This window comes from Lithobates pipiens, unplaced genomic scaffold, assembly GCF_037356315.1.
Source record: "Lithobates pipiens isolate NorthernLeopardFrog02 unplaced genomic scaffold, aLitPip1_a1.2 Scaffold_13, whole genome shotgun sequence".
NCBI lineage: Eukaryota > Metazoa > Chordata > Amphibia > Anura > Ranidae > Lithobates > Lithobates pipiens.
The window spans coordinates 137,326,011-137,352,811 of record NW_027507718.1 but is presented as its reverse complement, the minus strand read 5'-3'; the positions used below and the strand labels follow the sequence as shown (position 1 = coordinate 137,352,811).

The following is a 26,801-nucleotide window of genomic DNA, read 5'->3' as shown; positions in this document are numbered from 1 at the left end:
TCGTTCGCCTCTTGTAGTTTCTTCAGCGAGTCCGTGTTCGCGGCGCCAGAAATGTTAGGTGTGACCTCAACAAGTCACCTATTTGTCAGGTTATGTTACCGTTTCCCAATTGTTAGTTAGAGTTCTTATCCGAGCAAAGAGACACAGAGATATTATTCAGTATTTCTGCTCAGAAGTCCGTCGTTAACTCTGACTGTCTCTGACTGACTGTGTCTCTGAGGCTTGTTTATTACATCTTTTATAGACAGAAAAGGGCAAACATCAGCAAATGTAAAAAAAAAAACATTTTCAAAGTAAAGACAATTCTCCGGGTGTTATCAGCTGATAAGACAATCTTCTGGGCGTAGACTGCTTTTTAGGGCTGATGCGGCCTCTTCTTGATGAGTACGTGACAAAAGATGATGAATCCTTATTTTACAGAGAAGGATAGAAAAATATAAGACATAAGGTCAACCATTTTGTTTCAACATATACCTTAATCCTTACAGCTACAAACTGTCAGATTTGTATTTTTGTCTGTACCCCGTTGCAGATTCTCCCTTGCTTCCTGTTTTGTGAGACCATTGTCAGCAAGTGAGGGTAAATCTCGCTAGTGGAGCCCTGAATAGCAGTACAAAACATACAAGGGTTATAAACCTTCCCTACTCTACAAAGAATAAAAAAAAAAAAAAACGAGCATACGCTACCACTTTGAAGTAAAATTTCACTGAAAAAGTGAAGTACCTTGTGGCTGTGTGTGGGGAAGAGATGAGCTAGAGAGAGAGATATTTTGTGGCCCCAACGAATCCCCGAGCACCGCTCAGGACTAAGGATGAGCTTGGGCGCGTTATTTGGATGTACCATATTTATCGGCGTATAACACAAAACTTCACTTTAAGAGGGAAGTTTCAGGAAAAAAACGTAAATTTTAAATAATGAACTGTGAAGCAAAATAAGGGTCAGTGCCCTTCAATGCAGCCTAATCAGTGCCCATCTGCAGCCTCACCATTTCCATGAATGCAGCGTTACCAATTGCCAACAGTGCAGCCTGATCCATGCCCATCTACAGCCACGGAGGGGACAGGGAGGGGGCAGGATTAGCGCCAACAGATTACATTGGATCTCCTGCTTAGACGGCAGCTTCTTTAATACAAAGTCCTGCCTCCTATGATAGACAGAACAGTCATCCAATGGCAGCCCAGGAGACGAGACTTCCTATTACAGATGCCGCAGAGTAAACAGGAGATTTCTCCTGTATGTAATCTGATGGCGCTCGTCCTGCCCCCTTCCCTGTCCCCTCTGAGGCAGCGTGAATAAATACAGTATATATCTTTTGTGGCTCTGGGGGCCACAAAAAGATATATATCCAAATTACCAGGGTGGCCATTAGGGCTGAAACAACGAATCAATTAATTGACAACTAATCGATTATGAAATTAATCGATTACTATTTTCATAATAGATTAATCGGGCCAGTAACATAATGGGGGTTAAAAAAAACTAAAATGAGCCCTTTTATAGTACAAAAAGAGCAAATAATCGCTACTGTAAATATTACTCTCACTGTTCTACAGTAAAAAAACAAACCCCTTACAGTAGTGATTATCTGTTTTTTTTTTCTACTATAAAGGGCTTATTTTTTTAACCCCATTATATTACTAAACGTGTTAGACCTGGTTCACATCTATGTGTTTATTGGTGCTTTTTGCAGAAATGCACTACAGTTCATTTAATGGTTTCTTATGGGACACGTTCACATCTGAAAGGGTCAGGGACTTTTAACGCAAAATGGTGCTTTATTGGTTCAATATTCGTCAATGGAGAAGCTGCAGAAAAGCATCTAATGCGTTTTTGCAGCAATTTGTGTTTTTTAATCTGCCCAAAAAAAAAAGAAAAAATGCAAATTGCAGTAAAATCACGTGCGCAAAAATAAAAAACGCACAGCAAAAAGCACTGCAGAAACAGATCAAAAGCAAACTGCATAGGTGTGCACCGAGCTACACAGATCAATATTCAGATGAAAAATCTTTGTACATTCGCTGAATGAAAGAATTTTGTTTGAAATTTTCACTTGTTTTTAACATGAATGTGATATCTCAACGAAAACCACATACACTGTCTGAAGATTCCTTTGACTATGAAGTTTTCTATTTCCAAATTTTCCCATCACTGTGGTTGAAAATGAAAGTCAATTTGACCCACTTTTTTTTTTTAAAGTTATTAACCGATTAATCGAAACAATAATCGGCCAACTAATCGATTATGAAAATAATCGTTAGTTGCAGCCCTAGTGGCCATCTTACACTAGAATACGTGCCGAAAAAAGGTTCTGTGAGCCAGACTTTGGACATGCCTGGTCTAGAGTATTTCTGGCATGGTCTAGTCGATCTTGTATGGTCTACTATAGTGATAGCAAACCTTGGCGCCCCAGATGTTTTGGAACTACATTTCCCATGATGCTCAAGCACTCTGCAGTGTAGATGAGCATCATGGGAAATGTAGTTCCGAAACATCTGGGTGCCAAGGTTTGCCATCACTGGTCTAGCACAGTGATTTTTTATATATATATATATATATATATATATATATATATATATATATATATATATATATATATATATATATATATGGTCTAGACCAGTGTTTCTCAACTCCAGTCCTCAAGGCACCCCAACAGGTCATGTTTTCAGGTTTACAGTTATTTTGCACCGGTGATTTGATCAGTTTCACTGCCTTTCACTGGTCTAGTATTATCTAGTTCTAGTATATCTGGTATGTATATCTGTGAGCTTCCGTGCTCTATGTAAAATAGGGGGAGGTAAAAACAAAAAGCAGCAGCAATCACTATGTGAGTGGACTCTCAATTTATGAAAATTTAAAAAAGGGGGGGTGTGTGCGCTTGCTTATTAAACCCAAAAAAAGAGAAAAGAAAACAATCTTATGAAAACAATCTTATAAAGTGACCAAGTGTAAATAAATATGAAAATATGTGGACCATCAAAGGTAATCAATAAATAGGTGGGTCAACTCAAACAGTTGAAAAATGCGGGTATGTGCAAGGACTAATTAAAAATACTACATACATAAAACATGTGCATAAAATACTCAAAACAAATCAGTGAATCACAGCAATAAAGAAATAAAATGCAATATGACACAAATCATATATGTGAAACACAATCGTGTCGGTGCGTCAAACTAAAGTGTCCCAAATAAAGTAAAATATAAACATGCCACTAAAAAAATCGCAGCACGAAAAATGCATCAATCGGGTTAAAGTGCAATGTGCCAAACATCACCACCAGAGGATCGTCTCACGTTTGGCACATTGCACTTTAACCCGATTGATGCATTTTTCGTGCTGCGATTTTTTTAGTGGCATGTTTATATTTTACTTTACTTGGGACACTTTAGTTTGACGCACCGACACGATTGTGTTTCACATATATGATTTGTGTCATATTGCATTTTATTTCTTTATTGCTGTGATTCACTGATTTGTTTTGAGTATTTTATGCACATGTTTTATGTATGTAGTATTTTTAATTAGTCCTTGCACATACCCGCATTTTTCAACTGTTTGAGTTGACCCACCTATTTATTGATTACCTTTGATGGTCCACATATTTTCATATTTATTTACACTTGGTCACTTTATAAGATTGTTTTCATAAGATTGTTTTCTTTTCTCTTTTTTGGGGTTTAATAAGCAAGCGCACACACCCCCCCTTTTTTAAATATATCTGGTATGGTCTAGTATGATTATCTAGTATAGTAGTATATCTGGTACGGTCCAGTTCTAGCATACCTGGTACGGTCCAGTTCTAGCATATCTGGCACGGTCTAGTCTAGTTCTAGCATATCTGGTATGATCTAGTTATATACCGCAGTCCCAGCCTCCAGCACAATAGAAAACAGAAGCCAAGCTCTTGACCTTTCCCTCCTAGACACCTCAATCAGCGGCTCCCCCTCCCGCTGTCTCCCTGTCCCGAAGCTGACCCCCGCACTACACAAATACATCACATATTTGGTCCCTTCCACTCGCCGTCAGCCGGTCGCAGCGTGTTGACGTCCCAGTGCGTCATCTCCAAGGCAGCGGAAAATGGCGGAGGCTCTACCGGAGGCCGGGCGGTACTTCTGTCATAACTGTTCCGCCGAGATAAGCCCTCGTTTGCCGGTGAGAGGGTTGGGAGGATATGGGTGGTGGGGGGCAGAGAGGGAGCCGTGTGCCATGCCGTGTAGAGATGTAGTGGCGGAATACCGGTTGTCAAGGGGAATGGCAGCAGGTGGGCGGTAATGAATCCGCGCTTCGCTTGTGTATAGTGTCCGCTCTGACATGTGGAGCCAGAGGCGCATAAGGCGGACGCTGCATGGGCACCATGTATGGCAGTGGGATGCAGCCATCTCTGCTGCTGGTAGGAGCACGACCTACTATTACCTGGGAACTGTCCTCTTCATGGTGTCCGAGAACATTCTAGAGCTCCCATATGGGGGGGGGGGGGGGGGCAGACGATTGGTACAAGTCACAGGCATACTGCTGTCTAAGGCAGGATGGTGGCTTGCCTGTTTATACAAGGGGGGCTTCCTCTGTACCAGACTGATTGTAAGGACAGAGGGTGAGCCTCCCACTGAAAGTGAAAGGACTTGGGCTGGGAGCTATGGCAGAAATCCACACCTCTCCAATACTGTCGGCTTTATTTTCCTAATGCAGTGATTCTCAAACGGTGTGCTGTGGGAGTTTTGAAAATTAATTAGCATTTTAAAACCTTAAACATGTTGAAAAATGTAAATGGTAAATCAATGTTGCAAAAGTTAAAGTAACATGTATAAAAATGCAATATCTGCCAGTCGGTCATTCATTGGTTCCTTTCGTAACGTGAGATTTCGGGGCAGAACTCGATCACTCTAATAATAATATAACAGAGACTGGTCCATTCAAACTTTGATGCTTCTAAATAAAGTTTGTTCGTTGTTTATCCATGGAGAAATAATCAAGTCTGAAACTGTAAGAGAAACAGTTCGGCCCCTTTCACACGATTTTCAGGCAGATCCAATCGTGCCACCCATTGACTTGTATGAGCAGATGGATGTCAGCGGTGATGTGTTCGCTGACACCCGCCTGCCATCTGATCCTACAAGATCCGCTCAAAACAGACGGATGGCGATACGTTCTCAGCGCATAGGATCGATGAATACAGACATGCTGTCTGTTTTCATCCGATCTCCCCTAAGAGAATAGCAGGGCTCTGACGGGTCCATCCCTGCACAGTGAGCGGACATGGATCTGTCGTCTGCCTGCTCAGCAGGGATCAATGCAACGATCCCCTGCTGAGCTAGTGGAGTCCATCAAATCGGATCCGCTCCGCGTGATCACAGCCTTTAAAGTGGTTGTAAACCCTTACAAACCACTTTGACCTACAGGTTAGCCTAGATTAAGGCTTACCTGTAGCTCCAAGAAATATCTCCTAAACCTATACAGTTTAGGAGATATTTACAAAAAGACAGGCGCCACTGTCTAAGGCGCATGCGCCATAGACAGCGGCGCGCAGGCGCACTGAGCCAGCCGCAGATCACTGCGATATGCCGCTCGTGTCGGCTCCTGTTCGCATGCGCGGGAGTGACGTCATCGCGGCTTCGGCGAATCACAGCGGCGAGACCCGGAAGTCACTCCGGGATACATGGCAGTGGCGGAGATGAAGACGGAGGACCGCTTCGGGGGCTTCGTTCTCAGGTAAGTTATTCATAATGAGCTAGTATGCTGTGCATACTAGCTCATTATACCTTTGCCTTGCAGGTTGCCTTTTTTTTTTTTTTTCTTTAATAGCCTTTACTTTCTCTTTAAATGAAAAGCAAGGGAAAGTACAATGAAGATTACAATTGCTTCAATCTAATTTGCTCTCAAAAGCAGGCACATCCTTCACATTCAATTTAAAAGCAAAAGATATGTAAAAATGAATATTCTTCACCACACAAATTGTTAAAGAGGAAGTAAACCCTTTCAAACCACTTTGACCTACAGGTAAGCCTAGATTAAGGCTTACCTGTAGGTCCAAGCAATATCTCCTAAACCTATATGGTTTAGGAGATATTTGCCCGAAAATGGGCACCGCTGTCTACGGCCTAATTTGTCGACTCCCGTGCGCATGCGCGGGAGTGACGTCATCACGGCTTCGCCGAATGGCAGCGGCGGAGCTGCGAGACGCGACTCCCGCGCGCATGCGCGGGAGTGACGTCATCGCGGCTTCACCGCTGTGATTCGTCGGAGCTGCGAGACGCCACCAGCAAGATGGATGCGGCGGACTACAGGGGACAGCGGCGACTTCGTTATGCTTTACCTTTGCAGGGAAAAAAAGAGGAAGTAAACCCATCAGGGTTTACTTCCTCTTTAAATCTTTAAATCTTTTCAGGTGTAATGTGTAAATTTTTAGATCTTTTTTTTTTGTGCACTGCAAGAAAAACGTTTGAGAAACACTGAGCTAAAGATTACAGCGGTCTTCAAATCATGGGTTCTGTGTGGTTTTTTTTTTTTTGTGTTCTCGCCATGTGATTGAGCTGTTAGTGTTACTAAACCCACAACAGTAAAATCAGTCTGTATATGCAGTAAAGCGTGCTTGTTACACTCGTAGCCGAAGGGGTTAATCATCTATATTGTGTAAAAAGGGCTGTTTGATCCTGTATGCACACATCCTCCTCCAAATGGATTTCTAGCACACTTGCAGGTGATTGAAAGTAAAAGTCCGGTAACATGCAAAATCCAGAATATTGCTGCTTTCCCTGGTATCTTTATTAAAGCCTATAAACCCCAATCACAGGTATGGCAGGAACATAAATGTTAACCTGCGCACTGAAGTCAGCGCTTGCACTCCAGAATTTGGACTGTTGGGCATGCTGAATGATTTCCTACACAAGACCCATACTTGAACTCTGGCCCACGTGGTGCTGTTTTATGCTAGGAAATTAATTTTGTTACAGTGGAAAAATGAATCTGCTCCTAATGTTTAAATGTTGTATCTTATGAGAAATAACATTATACCCATCTTTAAACTCATTTATAATGGAAGGGCCTACCCTAAAAAGTTTACTAAGATCTGGCAACCTTGGTTAGATATTGCTGATTCCTTCTGGAATGACACCACTCTCAGCAATAAGGGGCTGCTGCTTAGTGTCCTAATGGGAGCTCTATGCTCCTGTAGACTGAAAGGGGGCGCGTGAGGTTGGAAAGGCTTTTCCACCTGCAGTAATTGAAGGCTAGTGTGTGTGTGTGTGTGTGTGTGCAACTCTACTGTTTACTGCAGTATGATTCACTGAAGTAGGCCCCTGTGTGGCCCACAATTCTCACCCTGATATACTTTCAGGTTTTTTTTTTGTTTTTTGTTTTTTTCCACCGTTGAGGAATCGGATTTAATGACATGGTTGTTACGAGTAAGCCCTGTTCAGCTACTGTATGAGAAAAGAGATTTATTTACAAGATGTAATTGTTTCTGTGCCTGTAACATCCTTTCTTGGACGGAAAAAATAAAATAAAAAACCGGAGTTAGACTTACCGGTAACTCTTTTTCTAGGAGTCTTCCAGGACAGCCTTTGAGATATAGGGCTCCTCCCTCCGGGACAGGAAACACGTCAAGCCAATTAAATAAAAGGTGTGGTCCTCCAGGCCCTCCTCAGTTTTACTCCAAGAACCGCCGGGAGGCTCTGAAAGACATAACACACTAACAATCACGTTAATACACATCCTCACCACTTAGTCCAATTTAAACAACTTTGGGTGGGAAGCCAGGCTGTCCTGGAAGACTCCTAGAAAAAGAGTTACCGGTAAGTCTAACTCCGGTTTTCTCATATCGTCTTCCAGGACAGCCTTTGAGATGATAAGCAAGGAGCTCACCTTGTCAGGGCGGGACCACTGCCTGGAGGACCTTACGTCCAAAAGTCTGCTCTTTATCAGACCATAAATCCAGACGGTAATGTCTTGCGAACGTTGAGTAGCTGGACCACGTTGCTGCTTTGCAGATCTCCTCCGGAGAGGCTCCAGCCCTCTCTGCCCATGATGCGGAAACCGCCCTTGTAGAGTGTGCCTTAACTAAGGGTGCCTGCTTCCCCTCTAACTCATAGGCTTTAACTATCGCCATTCGTATCCACCTGGCGATAGACGCTTTGGACGCCTTGCAGCCCTTGCGGGCGCCCGAAAAATTAACAAACAGTGAGTCTGACTTCCTGAAGACCTTAGTGGCTTCTAAAAAAATCAATAGACTTCTCCTGACGTCTAACAAACTTAAAGATCTCGCCTCATCCTTGTCTGAGGTTGAGAAAAAAGTTGGCAAAATAATATCCTGTGTCCTATGAAAAGTGGACACCACTTTAGGAAGAAAACTAGGATCAGTCTTAAGTACTACCCTGTCCTCTAAGATTAACAGAAATGGCTCTCTGACCGAGAGCGCTTGTAGATCACTGACCCTTCTAGCTGACGTGATCGCTATCAAAAATACAGTCTTTAGTACAATCCACTTGAGTGAAGCTCCCTCTAATGGTTCAAATGGATCTTGGGTCAGAGCTCTAAGAACCAAGGCCAAATCCCAAGTAGGACAGGACTTCATTCTCACAGGCCTGGATCTAGATAGAGCCTTGAAGAAGTTCCTGACAAATGGATTCTGCTGAAGGGAGGACTGAAGGAAAACACTTAAGGCCGCCACCTGTACCTTTAGAGTGCTGATAGATAGGCCCAGTTCTACCCCTGCTTGTAGAAAATCTAGGACTGCCGGGACCCCGGGACTTGCAATCCCCTGTTCTCGCAACCAGGAATTAAACCTCTTTCCTACCTTGGCGTAAATTGCCCTAGTAACAGGTTTACGGCATTCTAACAAGGTCTTAATCACTCTCTCTGAGAAACCCTGTGACCTTAAGATTTGTTCCTCAGATACCAGGCCGCAAGCTTGAGCCTCTCTATCTGAGGGCACAGGATCGGCCCCTGGGAAAGTAAGTCCTCCCTGACTGGTAGAAACAGCGGAGGATGTACGGCCAATCTCTTTATGCTGGCAAACCAGGGTCTCCTTGGCCAAAAAGGAGCTACTAAAATGAGGTCCGTAGTTTCCGAACTGAACTTCTGCAGAACCTCCGCCACCATCCTTACGGGAGGAAAGGCGTAACACAGGCCAAACAGCCATGGATTGGCAAGGGTGTCTATCCCCCTGGCCCGATCCTGTGGGTGAACCGAAAAAAATTGTGTCACCTTCCTGTTGCCTTCTGTTGCAAATAGGTCTATTTCTGGCCTTCCCCAGCATGACACGATCTCCTCGAACACTTCCTTGTTGAGGGCCCACTCGTCCTGACCTATCTTCTGGCGACTGAGAAAGTCGGCCAGGAAATTCTGGGTTCCCTTTAGGTGAATGGCTGATATTGAGGACAAATTCTTCTCTGCCCAGCAGAAGATTTTGTCCGCAATTACCTGCAGTGCAGGGCTTCTGGTTCCCCCTTGCTTGTTCAGGTAGGCTACTGCTGTCACATTGTCTGAGCGAACTTGCAGATCCCTGCCATGTAACCGGGACTGGAAGGTTTCTATAGCTTTCCAGACTGCCAGAAGTTCCTTCTGGTTTGAGGAACGACCTGTCTCTAGGTTCGACCAGGAACCCTGGGCTAAGGTTCCCTCTAGGTGGGCACCCCAACCCAGCGCACTGGCATCGGTCGTGACCACCACCGTAGCTTGTGGGGACCAGGGAAGACCCCTGTCTAGGTTGACCTGGGCCCGCCACCACCAAAGAGACCTCCTGACTGCCGAGGATAGGGGCATAACCTGATCCAGGCTCTCCTGCCTGCCATCCCAATAACGGAGCATGAGTCTTTGTAAAGGACGCTGATGATGTCTTGCCCAGGCCACCGCTGGAAAGCATGATGTCATCAACCCTAGGACTCTCATCACCTCCCTGATCTGGGCTTCCCGACCAGATTGAAGCTGGACTACCGCCTGCTCTAGCTTGCCGATCTTCTCCTCCGGAAGAAATACCCTCATTTCCACTGAAGAAATCCTGTATCCTAAATACAGGACCTCCTGTGAGGGGGTCAGCTGGGATTTTTCCTGGTTTATCAGCCACCCCAGTGAGCGCAGAAACCCCAAAGCCTCCTGTATGTCCCTCTGCAGCTGTTGGGCCGACTGGGCTATGAACAGTAGATCGTCCAGATATGGGATCACTGTTATAGCCTTGAGCCTTAATGGGGCCAGTGCCTCTGCCAGAACTTTTGTAAAGACTCTTGGTGAGGCTGAAAGCCCGAAGGGGAGAGCTCGAAACTGGAGGTGTAACACACCCGTGTTCAACCTCACCGCTAACCTGAGAAATCTCTGAGATTCCGGATGAATCGGGATATGCAAATATGCATCCCTGAGATCCACTGTGGCCATGTGACAGCCCTGAAACAGGAATTTGGTTACCGAGAAGATTGACTCCATCCGGAACCGCTTGTATTTTATAAATCTGTTCAGGGGACGGAGATTCAGTATTAACCTGAACTTCCCCGAAGGTTTCTTTACCACGAATACGTGGGAGTAAACCCCCAAGCCTCGCTCCTCCTGAGGTACCTGCACCATTACTTCTTGGTCCACCAGATCCCCCAGAAGAAGAGCCAAAGCCTTTGCTTTCTCTTGGTCCCTTGGTAACCTTGTTACTTGAAAGTTTGGGAGGGGAACTGAACCAAACTCCAACCTGTAGCCGTTCCTTACAAGATCTCGAATGAACGGACTTTCGGTTGAAGCTTCCCACTGTGGGAGGAACTTCCCCAGTCTTCCTCCCACCGGGACGCAGGAGTCACTGGGTTTTAGGGGAGGGTTGAGGAGGATTGAATAAGATACCTCCTCTGCCTCTTCCCTTGTGACCCGTCCAATGCTTTTTGGGGCGAACCTCCCTTTCCTGCAGGTTTTGCTGCCTGGGGCTTCGAAAAAGGCGTTTCCCTTCAGGTCTCTTTTTCCTTTCTGGGAAAGCTTTCTTCCTATCCTGCGTGCGCTCTAACGCCTCTTGCAGGCCGGGCCCAAACAAATGGTCCCCTGAAAAGGGTAATCCACACAACTTTAGTTTTGAAGCTGTGTCTCCTGACCAGGTTTTAAGCCAAACGGCCCTTCTGGCAGCGTTCACTAGTGCTGCTGATCTAGCAGCCAGTTTGACTGATTCTGCAGAGGCATCCGCTAAAAAGCCCACAGCCTTAAACAGTAGCGGAAAGGACTTCAACAGCTGTTGCCTAGAAGTACCTGCAGAAATATGTGATTGTAACTGTGTAAGCCAACACTCCAAGTTTCTGGCCACACAGGTAGCTGCTAGGGCCGGTTTAAGCCCAATGGAAGAGGCATCCCAGGCTCTCTTGAGCAGCAGATCTCCCCTCTTATCCATAGGGTCCCTGAGTGAACCCATATCATCAAAGGCCAAATCTGTCTTCTTAGAGACCTTAGCCAAGGGAGCGTCTAATTTGGGAACCTTGTTCCAGGGATGCACCGCATCCGATTCAAAAGGGAACCTCCTTCTAAGGCTACCTGAAAAAAATGGCCTTTTTTCCGGTTGTTCCCACTCCAGCAGAATCGCCTCCACTAGCGACTTATGGACGGGGAATACCCTGTCTTTCATTACACTCGACCCTTGATACATCATGTCGTGTTTTGAAAGCTGGACCTGTTCTTCTCTGATCTCCAAGGTGTCATATATAGCCTTGAGGAGGTCACCCACATCATCCAAAGACAGCTTGTATCTGGCTGATCTAATGGCCTCTTCCTCCCCCTCAGATTCTGAAGTAGACTCTGTCCTAGAGGAGGCTAATGACCTGGATAACCTCTCCCTATCCACCTCCTCCTCCTGACTTGGTTCGGATAAGGAAGGCATACTCACGGCTCTGGGTAAAGAGACAGAAGGACCCTGCATCCTATCCATCATGTTTTTAAAAGATTGGAAGGTGGATGCAATCTCATCCTTTACGGATGTTAAAACATTGTGACAAGCTGCCACCGAGTCCTCTTTTACCAGGCTACTGACACAATCTGGGCAAAGCGGCTTCTCCCAACCGGTGCCTAACTTAGCCCCACACACGGCACATTTCCTTCTGGGTAAAGGTATCTGGGCTCTGTCCTGTTTAACCTAAAAACAAAGAAAAACAGGGTCCCATTAAAATACCACCCCTGACCACACCACTGTGCTTCTAGGGTCTGTTTAGGAAGTGCCCCCCTTCACCAGCAGGTTCTCCACCCCGGGAAGGTACTACGGGTCAGAGTGACCCCCCCACCCCCCAGTGTAAGTCCTGGTCTGCCCTCACCAAGCTTACCTGAGAGGTACTGGAGCCTGTTGAACCGGAGTCCACCTGCACAACCGCACTCTCCATGGTTCCTGTGTATCACTCAGTCTCTCTGAGCCTTCACACTGCTCCAGGCAACCCTGTAGTCACACCGCCGCGCCCAAAGGACTGGAACGGGTCCTGCGGCGCCCCCTGATGACGCGAATCCGGCGGAAGTGCGTCTCTCCCACTTCCGTACGCCAGAGCGCAAAAACTCCGCCCCGACGCCGTGCGTTCCTTACGAACGCACCGCTCATAGTACCCGAACGCCGGTCGGTAGAGCGAACGTCTCCCGCCGCCTCCGACCGACAGGTACGAGCGGTTAGCGCTCCGAGGGGGAGATTGCCGCGTATCGGGGTCCCGTTCTCTCCGAACGTTTAAATGGCAGCGGGGACTGAAAGCTACCCTCTCCTCCCTTCGTTCGGACCGAGGGGTGCTAAGGGCCAGGTCCATCAAGGCGCTCTCCCCAGGCAAAACCCCTGAGAAGGAGCTCCCCTTACCAGTTCCAGACGTGCTCCTTCCCGTCCGGCAGGAAACACAAAAACTGAGGAGGGCCTGGAGGACCACACCTTTTATTTAATTGGCTTGACGTGTTTCCTGTCCCGGAGGGAGGAGCCCTATATCTCAAAGGCTGTCCTGGAAGACGATATGAGAAAATGTGTTAAAAAAAAGTTAGCGCTTACTTAAACCGCTGAACACGTTAACTTTTACGTTCCTGTCATACCTGTGATGTGATTTCAATAAAGATACCAAGGAGATTTCCAGATTTTGCATTTTACTGAATCTCACAGGTGACCTATGCAGCACTCCGGGTTGCAGTTCACATCATGTGAGAATCGGTCACACTAGAGCAGCGTTTCTTTGGCTTTACTGATCCGTAAGTAAAAGTCTGTCTGCCATTGTGAATGTTTGACTGGTTGTGTTTGGGATTTTACCCCTGTACACAGTGGCTAAGACCCCTTTCACACTGGGTTGTTTTGCAGGCGCTATTGTGCTAAAAATAGTGCCTGCAAACCGTCCTTAAACAGCTGCTGCTATGTCTCCAGTGTGAGAGCCCCGAGGGCTTTCACACTGGAGTGGTGCGATGGGACTGTAAAAAGTCTCTGGCTAGCAACATCTTTGGAGCGGTGTATACACCGCTCCTGCCCATTGAAATCAACGGGGCAGTGCGGCTCTACCGCCGGCAAAGCGCGGCTTTTAACCCTTTCTCGGCCGCTAGCGTTGTAAAACCACCCCACAATCGTCCGAATACCGCCGCTAAAACGATGGTGAAACAGCGCTTAAAATAGCGCCATTTTACCCCCGCCCCAGTGTGAAAGGGGCCTAAGTGGTTAGCACTTCTGTCTAGCAGCACTAGGATTATCAATTCAAATCAGAAACACAGCATTGACAGTGCCTGCTCCACCTTGACTATATCTAAGTGCAAATATGTTGGTCCCTATAACTGGTTGCTATCCTACAGAACTCCTTATTGATACAATTTCTAAATGTTATGACAAGGATACATACAGTTGTGCTCATAAGTTTACATACCCTGGCAGTTGATTTCTTGGGCATTTTTCAGTGACTATGAATAACACAAAAACTTTTTTCACTCATAGTACACTGCTGCTGCTAAACAGACATTTTGAAGCAATTGGGCATTTTTGTTCAACTGCCCCTGAACTCTCCTCTGTTATCTTATCAGTACATGTACACAGGGTTGTTTATAGTCATTTAGAGGCTTTTTTTGGAATGCAAAAAAACTGTAAAGACACTGAGTTTAAAAGTGGTTAACTCACGTTTATCTGTTTTCGTTTACAGGAGTTTTTCATTTTTGCCTATTTAGAAAAACGCTCAGTGCGGCAAAACTGATGTTTTAATCATTCAGGAAAGGTCAAGGCCTCATGTACGCTGCTGCTGCTGGTAAACGGACGTTTAGGAGCAGTTGGGCATTTTTTTTTTTTTTTTTTTTCCCAATTGCTCCTGAACTCTCCTCTTTTTTTACATTATCAGTACATGTACATAGGGTCATTTTATACCCGTTTCTAGGCAGTTGAGTTTAGAGGCTTTCTGGAACCCAAAAAATGCATTCAGAAGCTGTATTTAGAGGCATTTCAAGCGCTAAACGTGGCTAGGCGTGTTTCCATCTAGAAGTGTTTTTAAAGAGAAACATTTTGTTTATTACTTTTGAGCCTGTAAAATGCTAAAACACACCAAAAAACTTAATTATCACTGCCTGCAAGTTTGATATACCATGTGCTATTCCCCTCATCGGCCAATTATACTGTACAATACACAACTTGCATTACTTGACGCTGAAGTTGAGTCACCAACAGACGTTCCTCTGGTGGCACTCTTTTACTCATGTTGTTATCCATGTGAACTAGACGGGGTCTAACCTTTTCCAAGAGCACATCAAAGGTGGCAATTGACATGTCTGTAAAATTCTAAAAAATTCTCTGGGTAATTATGCTACTGAACATAGATATTAGAAAGTATCCTGTGGACATGCGTTGAGCCATCAATGAATGTGTCCAGTAGTGACGAACTCTGGTCCTCTCGCGCAATTTTCTAAATCTCTGGAGCCTCAGCAAAAGCAACTTCAGGAGCATTTCCTCACACATGCTCATCCATATTAACAAACCAACCAAAAAATAACAGCTAGCTACAAGCACACTGCTTTCTCAGCTGCTACTCGCACTGTTCTCTCACAGAATGGCTGTAATAGTTAATACTTTGTTTTTAGTGCTTTGTATTCATTGCTTCATTTGGGAGGGTCTCCTGAGGTTATCTTTAGTAAACGCTTCTGAACCTAAACGCGGTGTGTAAAAGCTGATAAACATACGTTTTTAAACGTGGATTACTAGATGTGATGTTCCAGTGTTCAGTAGAGGTTGAGAAACGTCCCGTGTACATGAAGCCTTAGTGTTTGGCTGAAGCCATTTATTATCAGTCAACTGTATTTACTCTTTTTATATCATGACAACAGAAACTACCTAAATGACCCTGATCAAAAGTTTACATACCCCAGTTCTTAATACCGTGTATTGCACCTTTAACATCAATGACGGCTCAAAGTCTTTTTGTGGCATTTGTGGATGAGGCTCTTTATCTTCTCAGATGGTAAAGCTGCCCATTCCTCTTGGTAAAAAGCCTCCAGTTCCTGTAAATTCTTGGGCTGTCTTGTATGAACTGCACGTTTTTGAGATCTCCCCAAAGTGGCTCAATGATATTGAGGTCAGGAGACTGAAATGGCCACTCCAGAACCTTCACTTTATTCTGCTGTAGCCAATGACGGGTAGATTTGTGTTTTTGGATCGTTATGTTGGAATGTCCAAGTACGTCCCATGCGCAGCTTCCTGGCTGAATGCAAATGTTCCTCCAGTATTTTTTGATGTACTGCATTCATCTTGCCATCATGTTTGACAAAATTTCCTGTGCATTTATAGCCCATGCATACCCCAAACATCAGTGGTCCACCTCTTCTTCTCTTTTTTTTTTTTTTTTTTTTTTTTTCACAGTAGGAATGGTGTACCTTTCATCATTGGAGAGGAGTCAACAAGACCTAACGTAGTGTTTTTATGGTTGTGGCCAAAAAGCTCAATCTTGGTCTCATCACTCCAAATGACTTTGTGCAAGAAGGTTTGAGGCTGGTCTCTGTGCTGTTTGACGTATTGTAAGTGGGATACTTTGTGGCAATTGTGTAGTAATGGCTTTCTTCTGGTGACTCGACCAGGCAGCCCATCTTTCTTCAAGTGCCTCATGAAACAGCCACACCACAAGGTTTTTTGAGAGACCTGTATTTCACCTGAAGTTATTTGTGGGTTTTTCTTTGCATCCCGAGCAATTTTCCTGGCATTTGTGGCTGAAAGTTAGTTGGTCTATCTGACCGTGGTTTGGTTTCAACAGAATGCCTAATTTTTCTTGATTTAGAGTTTGAACACTTCTGATTGCCATTCTCAATTCAGTGAATATCTTTTCCTACAGATCCTTTGACAATTCTTATGCTTTCCCCATGACTCAGAATCCAATGCAGCACTGGATGAAAGATGCAAGGGTCTGTCGGGAGTCCAGAAACTCATTAACCTTTTATATACATGCACTTATTACAAGCAAACAGATCACAGGTGAGGATGGTTACCTTTTAATAGCCATTCAAACCCCTTTGTGCCAACTTGTGTGCATGTTATCAGGCCAAAATCACCAGGGTATGTAAAGTTTTGATCAGGGTAATTTGGGTAGTTTTTGTTGTCATTTATGATTTTAAAAAGAGTAAACACAGTTGATGATAAATGGCTTTAGACAAACGCTAACCATGAGTAAGGCTAAGTTCACACTGCTGCGATGCGGGAACTCTGCGAATCCACTGCGGGTTCCTGCATCGCATGTCTCCCGGCGGCAGTTCAGTGCCCTATGCGAACTGCTGGGAGTATCAGTTAAAGCGGGAGTCCGCCGGGACTCCGCGTTTAAAAAAAAAAAAAAAAAAAAAAAAAGTCAGCAGCTACAAATGCTGCAGCTGCTGACTTTTTTTAAATAGTGACACTTACCTGTCCAGCACGCCCACGATGTCTGCACCCGAAGCCGATCTCTAGATCGTCTCTCGGGTGCTGCCGCCTCCATCTTGGGTATGGGAATCAGGAAATAGAGCCTTTTGGCTTCATTTCCCGGTTCCCTACTGCGCATGCGCGAGTCGCGCTGCGCAATAAGGACGGTCCCCGCTGCCTCTGGGATCTGTGTGTTTCCCAGCAGGCAGCGGCGCACTTGCGGAAAGGGGCGTAATCTATGCCCCTTTCCGCAGAGAGCTATCCCGGAAGTGGGTGAAGATACCTGTACTGTACAGATATCTGCACCCCCCTCCCCCACTGAAAGGTGCCAATTGTGGCGCCGGAGGGGGGGAGGGTTCCGATGAGCGGAAGGTCCACTTTAGGGTGGACCTCCGCTTTAAGTTAATGACACCTCCAAATCAGTTCTCGTATAGCAGTGCGATCTGCAAACTCGGACAGGAATCGGATCGCATGGTGTGAACACCCATGCAGTCCGATTCTGCTGCGGACCAAAAAAAGGGTCCTGTACAAATTTGGGCCGGATGCGATGCTAATTCAGCCATACTATCTGTATGGCTGAAATCGCATCGCACAGAGATCGCATGTGATTTGCACTGCAGTGTGGTGCGAATCACATCCGATCATAGAGATCGCAGCAGTGTGAACCTAGCCTAAAAGAAAAGTTTTTGTGTTATCGTTCATAGTCTCTGAAAAATGGACAAGAAATCAAATTCTGCCAGGGTATGTAAACTTATGAGCACAACTGTAGGTGCGGTGACAAAAAAAGATAAACATCTATCAATGCAATTGTCCAGTGGCTATAATTAATAACGTGCATATAGTGATAATAGTGCAAACAAAGTATTTCCCCAGTTGTCTTCCAGGACAGCCCTTGAGAGATGGAGTCCCTCCCATCGCCACAGGAAACACATTGCCAATCAGTTCAAAAGGCGGACCTTCAGGTCCCTGGTCAGTCATTTGTGTTTCCTCCGTCGGAGGAACATGTTGCCAGGAACCAGGAGGACTACATCTCTTAGGGGCTGCCTGAAGAGGGTGTACCTGCGCTGGAGGACTGGGTCCTGTCCGGCAGGTTCTCTGCTAGTCCAGGTTTGCTTTTTTAAGGGCTCGGGTACCGTCCAGCATTGTAGGAGCAGACCCGCTCCCTTCCTCTCTCCAGTGCCGAGGTGGCCAGCGTCAGGATGATGTTAGTTCTGCTCTCTGCGCTGATAGCGGTGGGGGTCGGTGACGCCGTCGCAACATTTCCGGCAGAACTGCGTCATCCCTGTGTGCTGAGACTTTCGGTTCAGAGTCTCTGAAGGCACAGGGAGCAAGAGGGAAGCCCACGCTGTACCTGTACGATCCCGCCAGCGTCCAGCTGCACCGGACTAGCGGCGGGATCCGGATCTCAAGGGGGACCATGGAGGCTAATCCCCAGGATGCTCCGGTGGAGGCAGGCACCACTCAAATCCAGGTAAGCTGCTGGGCACGTCATTACACTGGTGGTTGGTGGTAGTGCTAAGGCTGGGACTTGTAGTACACCAGGGCGGTGTTCACTTAACAGGTCGGGTGATTGTGTGCGGTGGTGGTACAGCACAGGTGTTCCCTAGATATTAAGTCTAATTACTAAGGATGCCCTCTTTCTTGTTTCAGACTAAGGCTGGGTTCACACTGCTGCGGCTAGGAGACCCGGATGTGATTCGCATTGCACTGCAGTGCAAATGACATCCGATCTCTGTGCGATGCGAGTTCACCCATACAGATAGTATGGCTGAATTCGCATCGCACCCGCCACAAACTCACACAGGACCCTTTTTTTGGTCCGCGGCAGAATCGGATTGCATGGGTGTTCACACCATGCGATCCGATTCCTGTCCGAGTTTGCAGATCGCACTGCGATATGCGAACTGATCTGGGGGTGTCATTAAGGTTTCACTGACACTCCCAGCAGTCCGCATAGGGCAGTGTGAACTGCCGGCGGGAGGCATGCGATGCGGGAACCCGCCGTGGATTCGCGGCGTTCCCGCATCGCTTCAGTGTGAACCCAGCCTAAGGGAAGATAAATCTGGCCGCAAAAAATGTCCAAACTGTGGAAATAGGTTATCTTCAGGTTCTGGTAAAGCCTTATGCAAACAGTGTATTGCAGGCATTCTCAAAACGGAGGCAGATTCCCCCTTGGCTAAGTTTCTTGGCTTCAACTTTTAAATCCCTTTGTGATTTAATTACGGACATAGGTACAGCTGTTTCCACCACTAAGGCAACCGCAATCTCCTCCTCACCATGCCTTACGACACCTAGTTCCGGGGAGCCCCGTATAGTCAGGGAGCATAGCCCTGCGTTAGTTAGTCCTGAATCCTCTGACGTTGATTGGGATCAGGATGAGGATCGGGCTGTAGCTAACAAAGGAGCAAAGTGTAAGCTTTCTCTTGAGGAGGTAGAGGAGCTATTGAGCGCCATTTATGATGCGCTGGAAATTGATGAAAAAGAGACTCAATTATCCAGGCATGATTTAATGTATGAGGCTCTGGGGAAAGGAAGGCGAAAGTTTTTCCCATACATAAAGTACTTTCTGATCTGGTCCTTAACCACTTCCCGACCAGCGCACGACGATGTACGTCGACAGAATGGCACGGGCAGGCATATTGGCGTACAGGTACGTCCAATATTCAATGCCGCCAGCGCTGGTCGGGACCCCCGTGAGTCCGGTCACGGGACCCGCGGACTCGATCGCCGCGGGCATCCCCGCGATCGTCTCACGGAGCGGCCGAATGGAGGAAATGCAGAGTAAACAGCATTTCTCCATTCTGCCTAGCAACTAGTGACGCTGATCTCTGCTCCATGTGATTGGAGCAGAGATCAGTGTTCACTAAATGAAAGCCCAACCCCCCACAGTTAGTAACACACCCCTAGGAACACTTAACCCCTACACTGCCACCCACTGGTTAACCCCTTCACTGCCAGTGTCATTTACACAGGAATCACTGCATTTATATAGCAGTGATTACTGTATAAATGACAATGGTCCCAAAAATGTGTCAAAAATGTCCGATGCGTCCCCCACAATGTCGCAGTCACAATAAAAATCGCTGATCGCCACCATTACTAGTAAAAAAAAAATAATAATAAAAAATTATTAATAAAAAATGCTATAAAACTATCCCTATTTTGTAAACGCTATAACTTTTGCGCAAACCAATCAATCGCTTATGGCGATTTTTTTTTTGATTCTTTTTTAACAAAAATATGTAGAAGAATGCATATATTTTTGGGCGATATTTATTATAACAAAAAGTAAAAAATGCGTTTTTTTCAAAATTGTCGCTCTATTTTTGTTTATAGCGCAAAAAATAAAAACCGCAGGGGTGATCAAATACCACCAAAAGAAAGCTCTATTTGTGGGGAAAAAAAGGACGTAAATTTTGTTTGGGAGCCACGTCGCATGACCGCGCAATTGTCAGTTAAAGCAACGCAGTGCCGAATCGCAAAAAGTGGTCTGGTCTTTGACCAGCAAAATGGTCCGGTCTGCAAGTGGTTAAGAAGTGGTCTGAACCAGACAAAAAAGTCTTCTTTCCCAATTCCTTAAAAAGAAGATTCCCTTTTGACGAGAGCCCAGAGGCGGTCTGGAATAAGAACCCAAAACTAGACGCACCTCTTTCCAAGGTCTCAAAGCAATCTGACTTAGCCTTCGAAGACATGGGTCACCTAAAGGATCCAATGGATAGGACAGATGTGGTCCTAAAGAGGATCTGGGATGCCTCCATGGCTGGGTTAAAACTGGCTCTAGCCACATCTTGTGTGGCTAGAAATTTGGAGTTCTGGCTATCACAGCTGCAAGAGTATCTAAAAGCAGGCACTCCTAGGGCTGAGCTATTAAAGACCTTTCCTATGCTCTTTAAGGCCACGAGTTTTATCTCTGATGCCTCCACTGATTCAGTGAAATTTACGGCTAAAACGGCCGCACTTTCAGTGGCAGCTAGGAGAGCGGTATGGATGAAGACATGGGGTGGTGACACGGCGTCCAAATCTCGCTTGTGTAGTGTCCCTTTTACAGGGGATTTGGTCTTTGGCCCTGAATTAGATACTGCCTTAGAAAGGACGGCAGACAGGAAGACGACTTTTCCCATCAAAAAGAAAAAATTTCCAAGAAACATTTTTCGTCCCTTTTAAGGTACCCGCCAAAGGGGAGGAGTTCAAGCCTAAAAAGCACTGGACAGGTCAAAAAGGGAAGGGAAAAGGGGGCTTACTTTTTAGGCCCCTAAGCCCCAGTGACATCAGGCTCCCTGTGGGGGGGAAGGTTATCGAGCTTTCTTCCACAATAGGAGAAGATGACCTCAAAGAAGTTTGTTTTAAACATAATAAAGAGAGGATATGCGCTAGAGTTTCACAGCTGCCCACCCTCGAAATTTCTTTTAACAAAGCTCCCGAGCCATTCAGAGAAGGCCAGGGCTTTACCTTTTGTTGATAGGGGAAATGGTGGATAAAGAGGTATTGACACCAGTCCCCGTTCAGGAGCAGGGGGATGGTTTTTACTCTCATATATTTGTGGTAAAAAAGCCGTCCGGGAAGTTCAGACTGATTATGAACCTCCGCCCTCTGAATCTCTCCATCCGATACAAGAAGTTTCGGATGGAGTTGACCTATTCAATAAAGAATCTCCTCCAAAAGGGAGTATTTATGGCTACCCTGGATTTAAGGGACGCCTATCTGCATATACCTATAAGGAAGGAATGCCAGAAACTTGTTTGCATGGCTATTCAGATGGATGCAAAGATTTATCATTTTCAGTGCAGAGCTCTTCCATTTGGACTGTCGGCCTCCCCGAGAATCTTTACCAAAGTTCTCGGGGAAGCACTAGTTCCGTTAAGGCTTCAGTCGATCTCGATCATTCCATATCTAGACGACTTACTGCTGTCCGCCCACTCAGAGAAAAAGCTTTGTCAGGACTTGGTTAACACAGCTCAGTCTAGGACAGCTGGGTTGGATTATCAATCAGGAAAAATCCAAGACTGTTCCTACTCAGGAGATCCTATACCTAGGCTACAAAGTCAGCTCAGTGGAGCAGACGATAGTACTACTGGAGGAAAAGATTTTGAACCTATGGTGCAGAATCTCTTTTCTCCAAACCTCTTCCAAGTCCACAGTAAGAGAGATCATGTTAGTGCTAGGGCTCATGACGGCAGCCATTTCAGCTGTGCAATGGGCCAGGTTCCATCAGAGACCTCCAGGGTTTCTTGCTAGATCACTTGAAGGGCAAGGAATTGGAGGAAGAGGTATCAATTCCCAGAAGAATAAAGCAGTCCCTCTGGTGGTGGAAGGACGCAGGGAACCTAAACAAGGGGGTTCTCTCGGTCTTGCCCATCACCTCTACTCTGACCACAGATGCGAGCAGTTGGGGTTGGGGAGCTCATCTCAACTCAGCGGCAATCCTCAGGGCTATATTGGCTTTCCAGACCTTGCTACAGGGTCATCCTCTACAGGTCCGCTCAGACAATATGACACCTGTAGCATATCTAAACAAACAAGGAGGTACCAGAAGTCCTCGTTTAATGTCAGTGGCCAGGTAAATTTTTCAGTGGGCAGAGTCCAATCTAAAATCCATTTCTGCGATTTCATTTGAAGGGGGAGATGAACAGCGATGCGGACTTCTTGAGTCGACAACAAGTTTCGAATCAAGAATGGTCGCTACATCCAGAAGTTTTCAAACTGATAGTAACTCACTGGGGAAGGCCAGTAGTGGATCTTTTTGCAAACGGGTCAAATACAAAAGTCCAAAATTTTTGCTCTCTATGCCCAGGGGATCGCCCTTTGGCAGTAGATGCTTTACAAACTCCATGGTCTTTCAGCCTGGCATATGCGTTTCCGCCACTCCACCTTATCCCAAGGGTTCTAGCAAAGTTCCTTGCGGAGGAGACTTGCTTAATCCTTGTGGCACCATATTGGCCCAAAAGGCCATGGTTTACAACGCTGCTGCAGCTGTCGGACCAGCCTCCACTGAGACTTCTCTGCAGACGAGATCTCCTGTCGCAGGGACCTCGTTTTCACCCTCAGGTAACCTTGTTGAGCCTCTTGGCGTGGTTACTGAGGTGGAAATCTTGGGAAGTAGGGGTCTGACGGATAGGGTGATTCAGACCCTGTTACAGAGTAGAAAACCAACTACCAGGGCTATATATAGGAAAGTCTGGAGAAAATTCAGTAGTTGGTTGGACAACTGTGGGAGGAAGGGCATGGACACAGCTGATATCCTTCAGTTCTTACAAGAGGGAGTAGACAAGGGGTTAACCCCTAGTACTATTAAGGTTCAGATAGCTGCCTTAAGTGTGTACTTAGACATTTGCAGGAAGATCCTTTCAATTCTAGGTTTTGTAAAGCAATCTCTAGACGTAAACCAGTCAGAGTCAACCAAACTCCTTCCTGGGATTTAGCTGTCGTTCTGAAAGCTTTCTTAGGATCTCCTTTCGAACCTATATCGGAGTCCTCTCTAAGATTGGTCACATTCAAGACAGTCCTGTTGGTAGAAATCACTTCAGCCCGTAGGGTTAGTGAGATGCAAGCTTTTTCTATAAGAGAACCGTTCCTACAGATCTTGGAAGATAGAGTGATTCTAAAGACAGACCCTGGGTTCTTGCCAAAAGTGGCATCTAAATTTCACAGGTTGCAGAATATCGTCCTTCCTTCTTTCTGTCAGAATGCATCAAATAAGGAGGAAACCTTTCATTTGTTGGATGTTAAATGTTGCATTTTAGAATACCTTAAAGTAACAAGTCCGTTTAGAATCTCAGATTCCCTCTTCGTCCTCTTTTCAGGTCAGAAGGCCTCAAAAGCCACCATAGCTAGGTTGATCAGGTTAGCTATAGCAGAAGGTTATAGAGCAATGAACAAAGACCCTCCTGGGGGTGTTGGGGCCCATTCCACAAGGGCATTGGCGGCATCCTGGGCAGAAAGGGCTGGTGCTACCCCGGAGCAAATTTGTAAGGCGGCCATGTGGTCAAGCTTTTCCACCTTTACAAAACATTATCGACTGGATCTAATGTCCAGTCAGGATCAGGCTTTTGGGAGGAAAGTCCTCCAGGCCGTGGTCCCACCCTAATCTGTTGAGTACTTGGGGATCCTCTCAAGGGCTGTCCTGGAAGACAACTGGGGAAATCTGGAGTTAGTACTCACCGGTAACTCCTTTTCCAGTGGTCTTCCAGGACAGCACGATCCCACCCTTTATTTTTCTCATAAGTTTAATACAATAACGATATTGTTGTGGTTATGTTGTTGTTTTTTACAGTTCCATCCTTCGGTTCTTGGTAAATGACTGACAGGGACCTGAAGGTCCGCCTTTTGAACTGATTGGCAATGTGTTTCCTGTGACGATGGGAGGGACTCCATCTCTCAAGGGCTGTCCTGGAGACCACTGGAAAAGGAGTTACCGGTGAGTACTAACTCCAGTTTTTCTGTACTTGGCACTATTATCACTATATGCACTTTATTAATTTTAGCCACTGGACAGTTGCATTGATAGATGTTTTTCCGATTTTATTTTTTTGCACAATTATATCCTTGTTTTGTCACTGTACCTATGTATCCTTGTCATAACATTTAGATATATCAGGATTTATATAGCGCCAGCAATTTACGAAGCACTTTACAATAATCTACCATATATTTAATTCAATCTTGCCCCTTACTGGGTACTACATCGGACAGCAGAAACGTATACATTGCCATTTTTTCCCAAGGTGTGAGTGTTTTTTTTATTTTTTATTTTTTTGTGCCTGCCTGGAGTTTGCATATTCTCCCTATGCCTGCGTGGGTTTTCTCCACATACTCCGGTTTCCTCCCACGCTCCAAAGACATTATGTAGGTTAATTGGCTTCTGTCTGAATTGGCCCTGTATATGTATGAATGTAAGTTAGGAACCCTGGATTGTAAATTCCTTGAAGGTAGAGACTGATGTGAATGTACTGTATATAAATCCCTCCCCCAGCAAGCAACTTTCTGCAATACCCCTGCACTGCCATGTTCCCATGGACATGGCTTCAGTCACTGTGTCCCTGCTCCTGCAGCCTCCTTCGATAAGTGGTAGAGATATCCCAAAAGGCTCCAGGAGAACTACGTATTCTTGCCCAGGTGAGAATGGAGGCTGGAGGGCAGACCAGGAATTTTTCCTTTTTAACCCCTTCAAATAATAAAGTGGTTTTAAAGTCAGAAGGTATTTTTTTTTTTTTTTATCTTAATGCATTCTATGCATTACGATAAAAAAACCTGCGTGCAACACTACCCCAATACTTACCTGAGTCCCATCTCTGTCCGGTGATGTCTTTCGGCTGTCCAGGACTCTCCCTCCTGCTTGGCTGAGACACAGCAGTGGCTCCCGCTGCTCTCAATCAGGAGAGAAAGGGGGCTGGGATGCAGCTCTGTGTCTGGATACACAGAGCTGCAGCTCAGCTCGGATGCCCCCCGTAGCAGGTTGCTTGCTGTGGGGGGCACTCAGCGGGAAGGAAGGGCCAGGAGCTCCAGCCAGGGACCAGAAAAGAGGAGGATCTGGGCTGCTCTGTGCAAAACTACTGCACAGAACAGGTAAGTAAGCATGTTTGTGTTTTAATTGAAAACAAAACAAGACTTTACAATCACTTTAAAGTGGAATTAAACTCCACTTTTCTACTCGTACCTGCAGTTAAGCCTATAATGAGGCTTACCTGTAGGTACAGTGAATATCTCCTAAACTTGCACTGTTTAGGATATATTCACACAACATGCAGCCGATGACGTCACGGCGCTTGCACTCTGCAGGGACAGCATAACTTGCCAGAGCCAAGGGCTCCCATGCGCATGCATGGTAGTGACTTCATTGCATCCCTGGCCATTCATACACCCGGAGCCTGCAAACCTGGAAGGAAGCAAAGGTGGCAGCACGAGGCGCCGTGACAGTGCTGCGCTGGAGTGCTCCATGTACAGGTAAGTCTGTCATAATGTGCATACTAGTACATTATGATTTAAACCTTTTAGGGGGACCCATTGTTTGTTTTTTCTGGCAGCTTACTACCACTTTAACACCTGAGCCTAGTTTGGCATGTGTTCGTAAAACTGGACATATCCTTGCAATGACTTGGTGTGTCCAGGTTAATAATGCCTTGTTTTTTTTTTTTTGTTTGTTTTTTTTTTCCATATTTAAAGCGATTGTATACCCACAAAAAAAGAAAAAAAACCTGTAAGGCAAAGGCACTAGCTCATTATGAAATAGAACGAAGCACCAGCATCACCGGTGAGGGAGCTGGCATGTTCCCTCTGCATTTTGTCTGTGTTTTTGGCTCCGGCGCTGTGAGTGGCCAGAGCCGCAATGACTTCACTCCCGCACATGCGCGCGGGTGTCCTTTTTTTTTTTTTTTTTTTTCCAGCATGGAGCTTTGATTTTCCGTCGTCATCTGCCAGACCTTCAGAGCGCATGCGCCGCTGACGTCAGTGGCTGCATGCAAGGTGAATATCTCCTAAACCGTACAAGTTTAGAAGATATTCATTTTACCTACAGGTAAGCCTTATTCTAGGCTTGCCTGTAGGTAAAAATCACAAAGCGGGGTATACAACCGTTTTAACTGGGACTTCCTTTAACCAGTTGCCGACCGCCGCACGCCGATGTACGTCGGTACAATGGCACGGGCAGGCATAAGGACATACATGTACGTACCTTGCCTCCCGCGGGTCGGGGGCCCGATCGGGCCCCCGCCCGGTGCCTGCGGCGGTCGGTATTCGTTCGGGAGCGATCCCGGACGAGGGGACGGCCATTCATTCATGGCCACCCCCTCGCGATCGCTCCCGACGAATAGAAATCCCCGGTGACATCACTTCCTCTCCTGTAATGTAAACACAGGAGAGGAAGTGATGTATTCTCTCCTCCGTGTCGGTATTTTTCGTTCCGACACGGAGGAGAGCGGATCAGTAAGTTGCACCAACACTCTACACACACAGTAGAACATGCCAGGCACACTCACACCCCCCCTTTACCCCCCGATCACCCCCCCA

General features: G+C 46.0%; 1 protein-coding gene across 1 annotated transcript in view; it reads left to right on the top strand.

The window, feature by feature from the left end:
• The first annotated feature begins 4,001 nt into the window (after nt 1–4,001).
• The window catches only part of RNF126 (ring finger protein 126), a 126,950-nt gene continuing 104,150 nt past the window's right edge, over nt 4,002–26,801 (top strand). Inside the window, exon 1 of the mRNA XM_077475630.1 lies at nt 4,002–4,156. Within this exon, the coding sequence (XP_077331756.1) occupies nt 4,082–4,156 (75 nt within the window). The 5' untranslated portion in view covers nt 4,002–4,081. The remainder of the gene's footprint in view (nt 4,157–26,801) is intronic.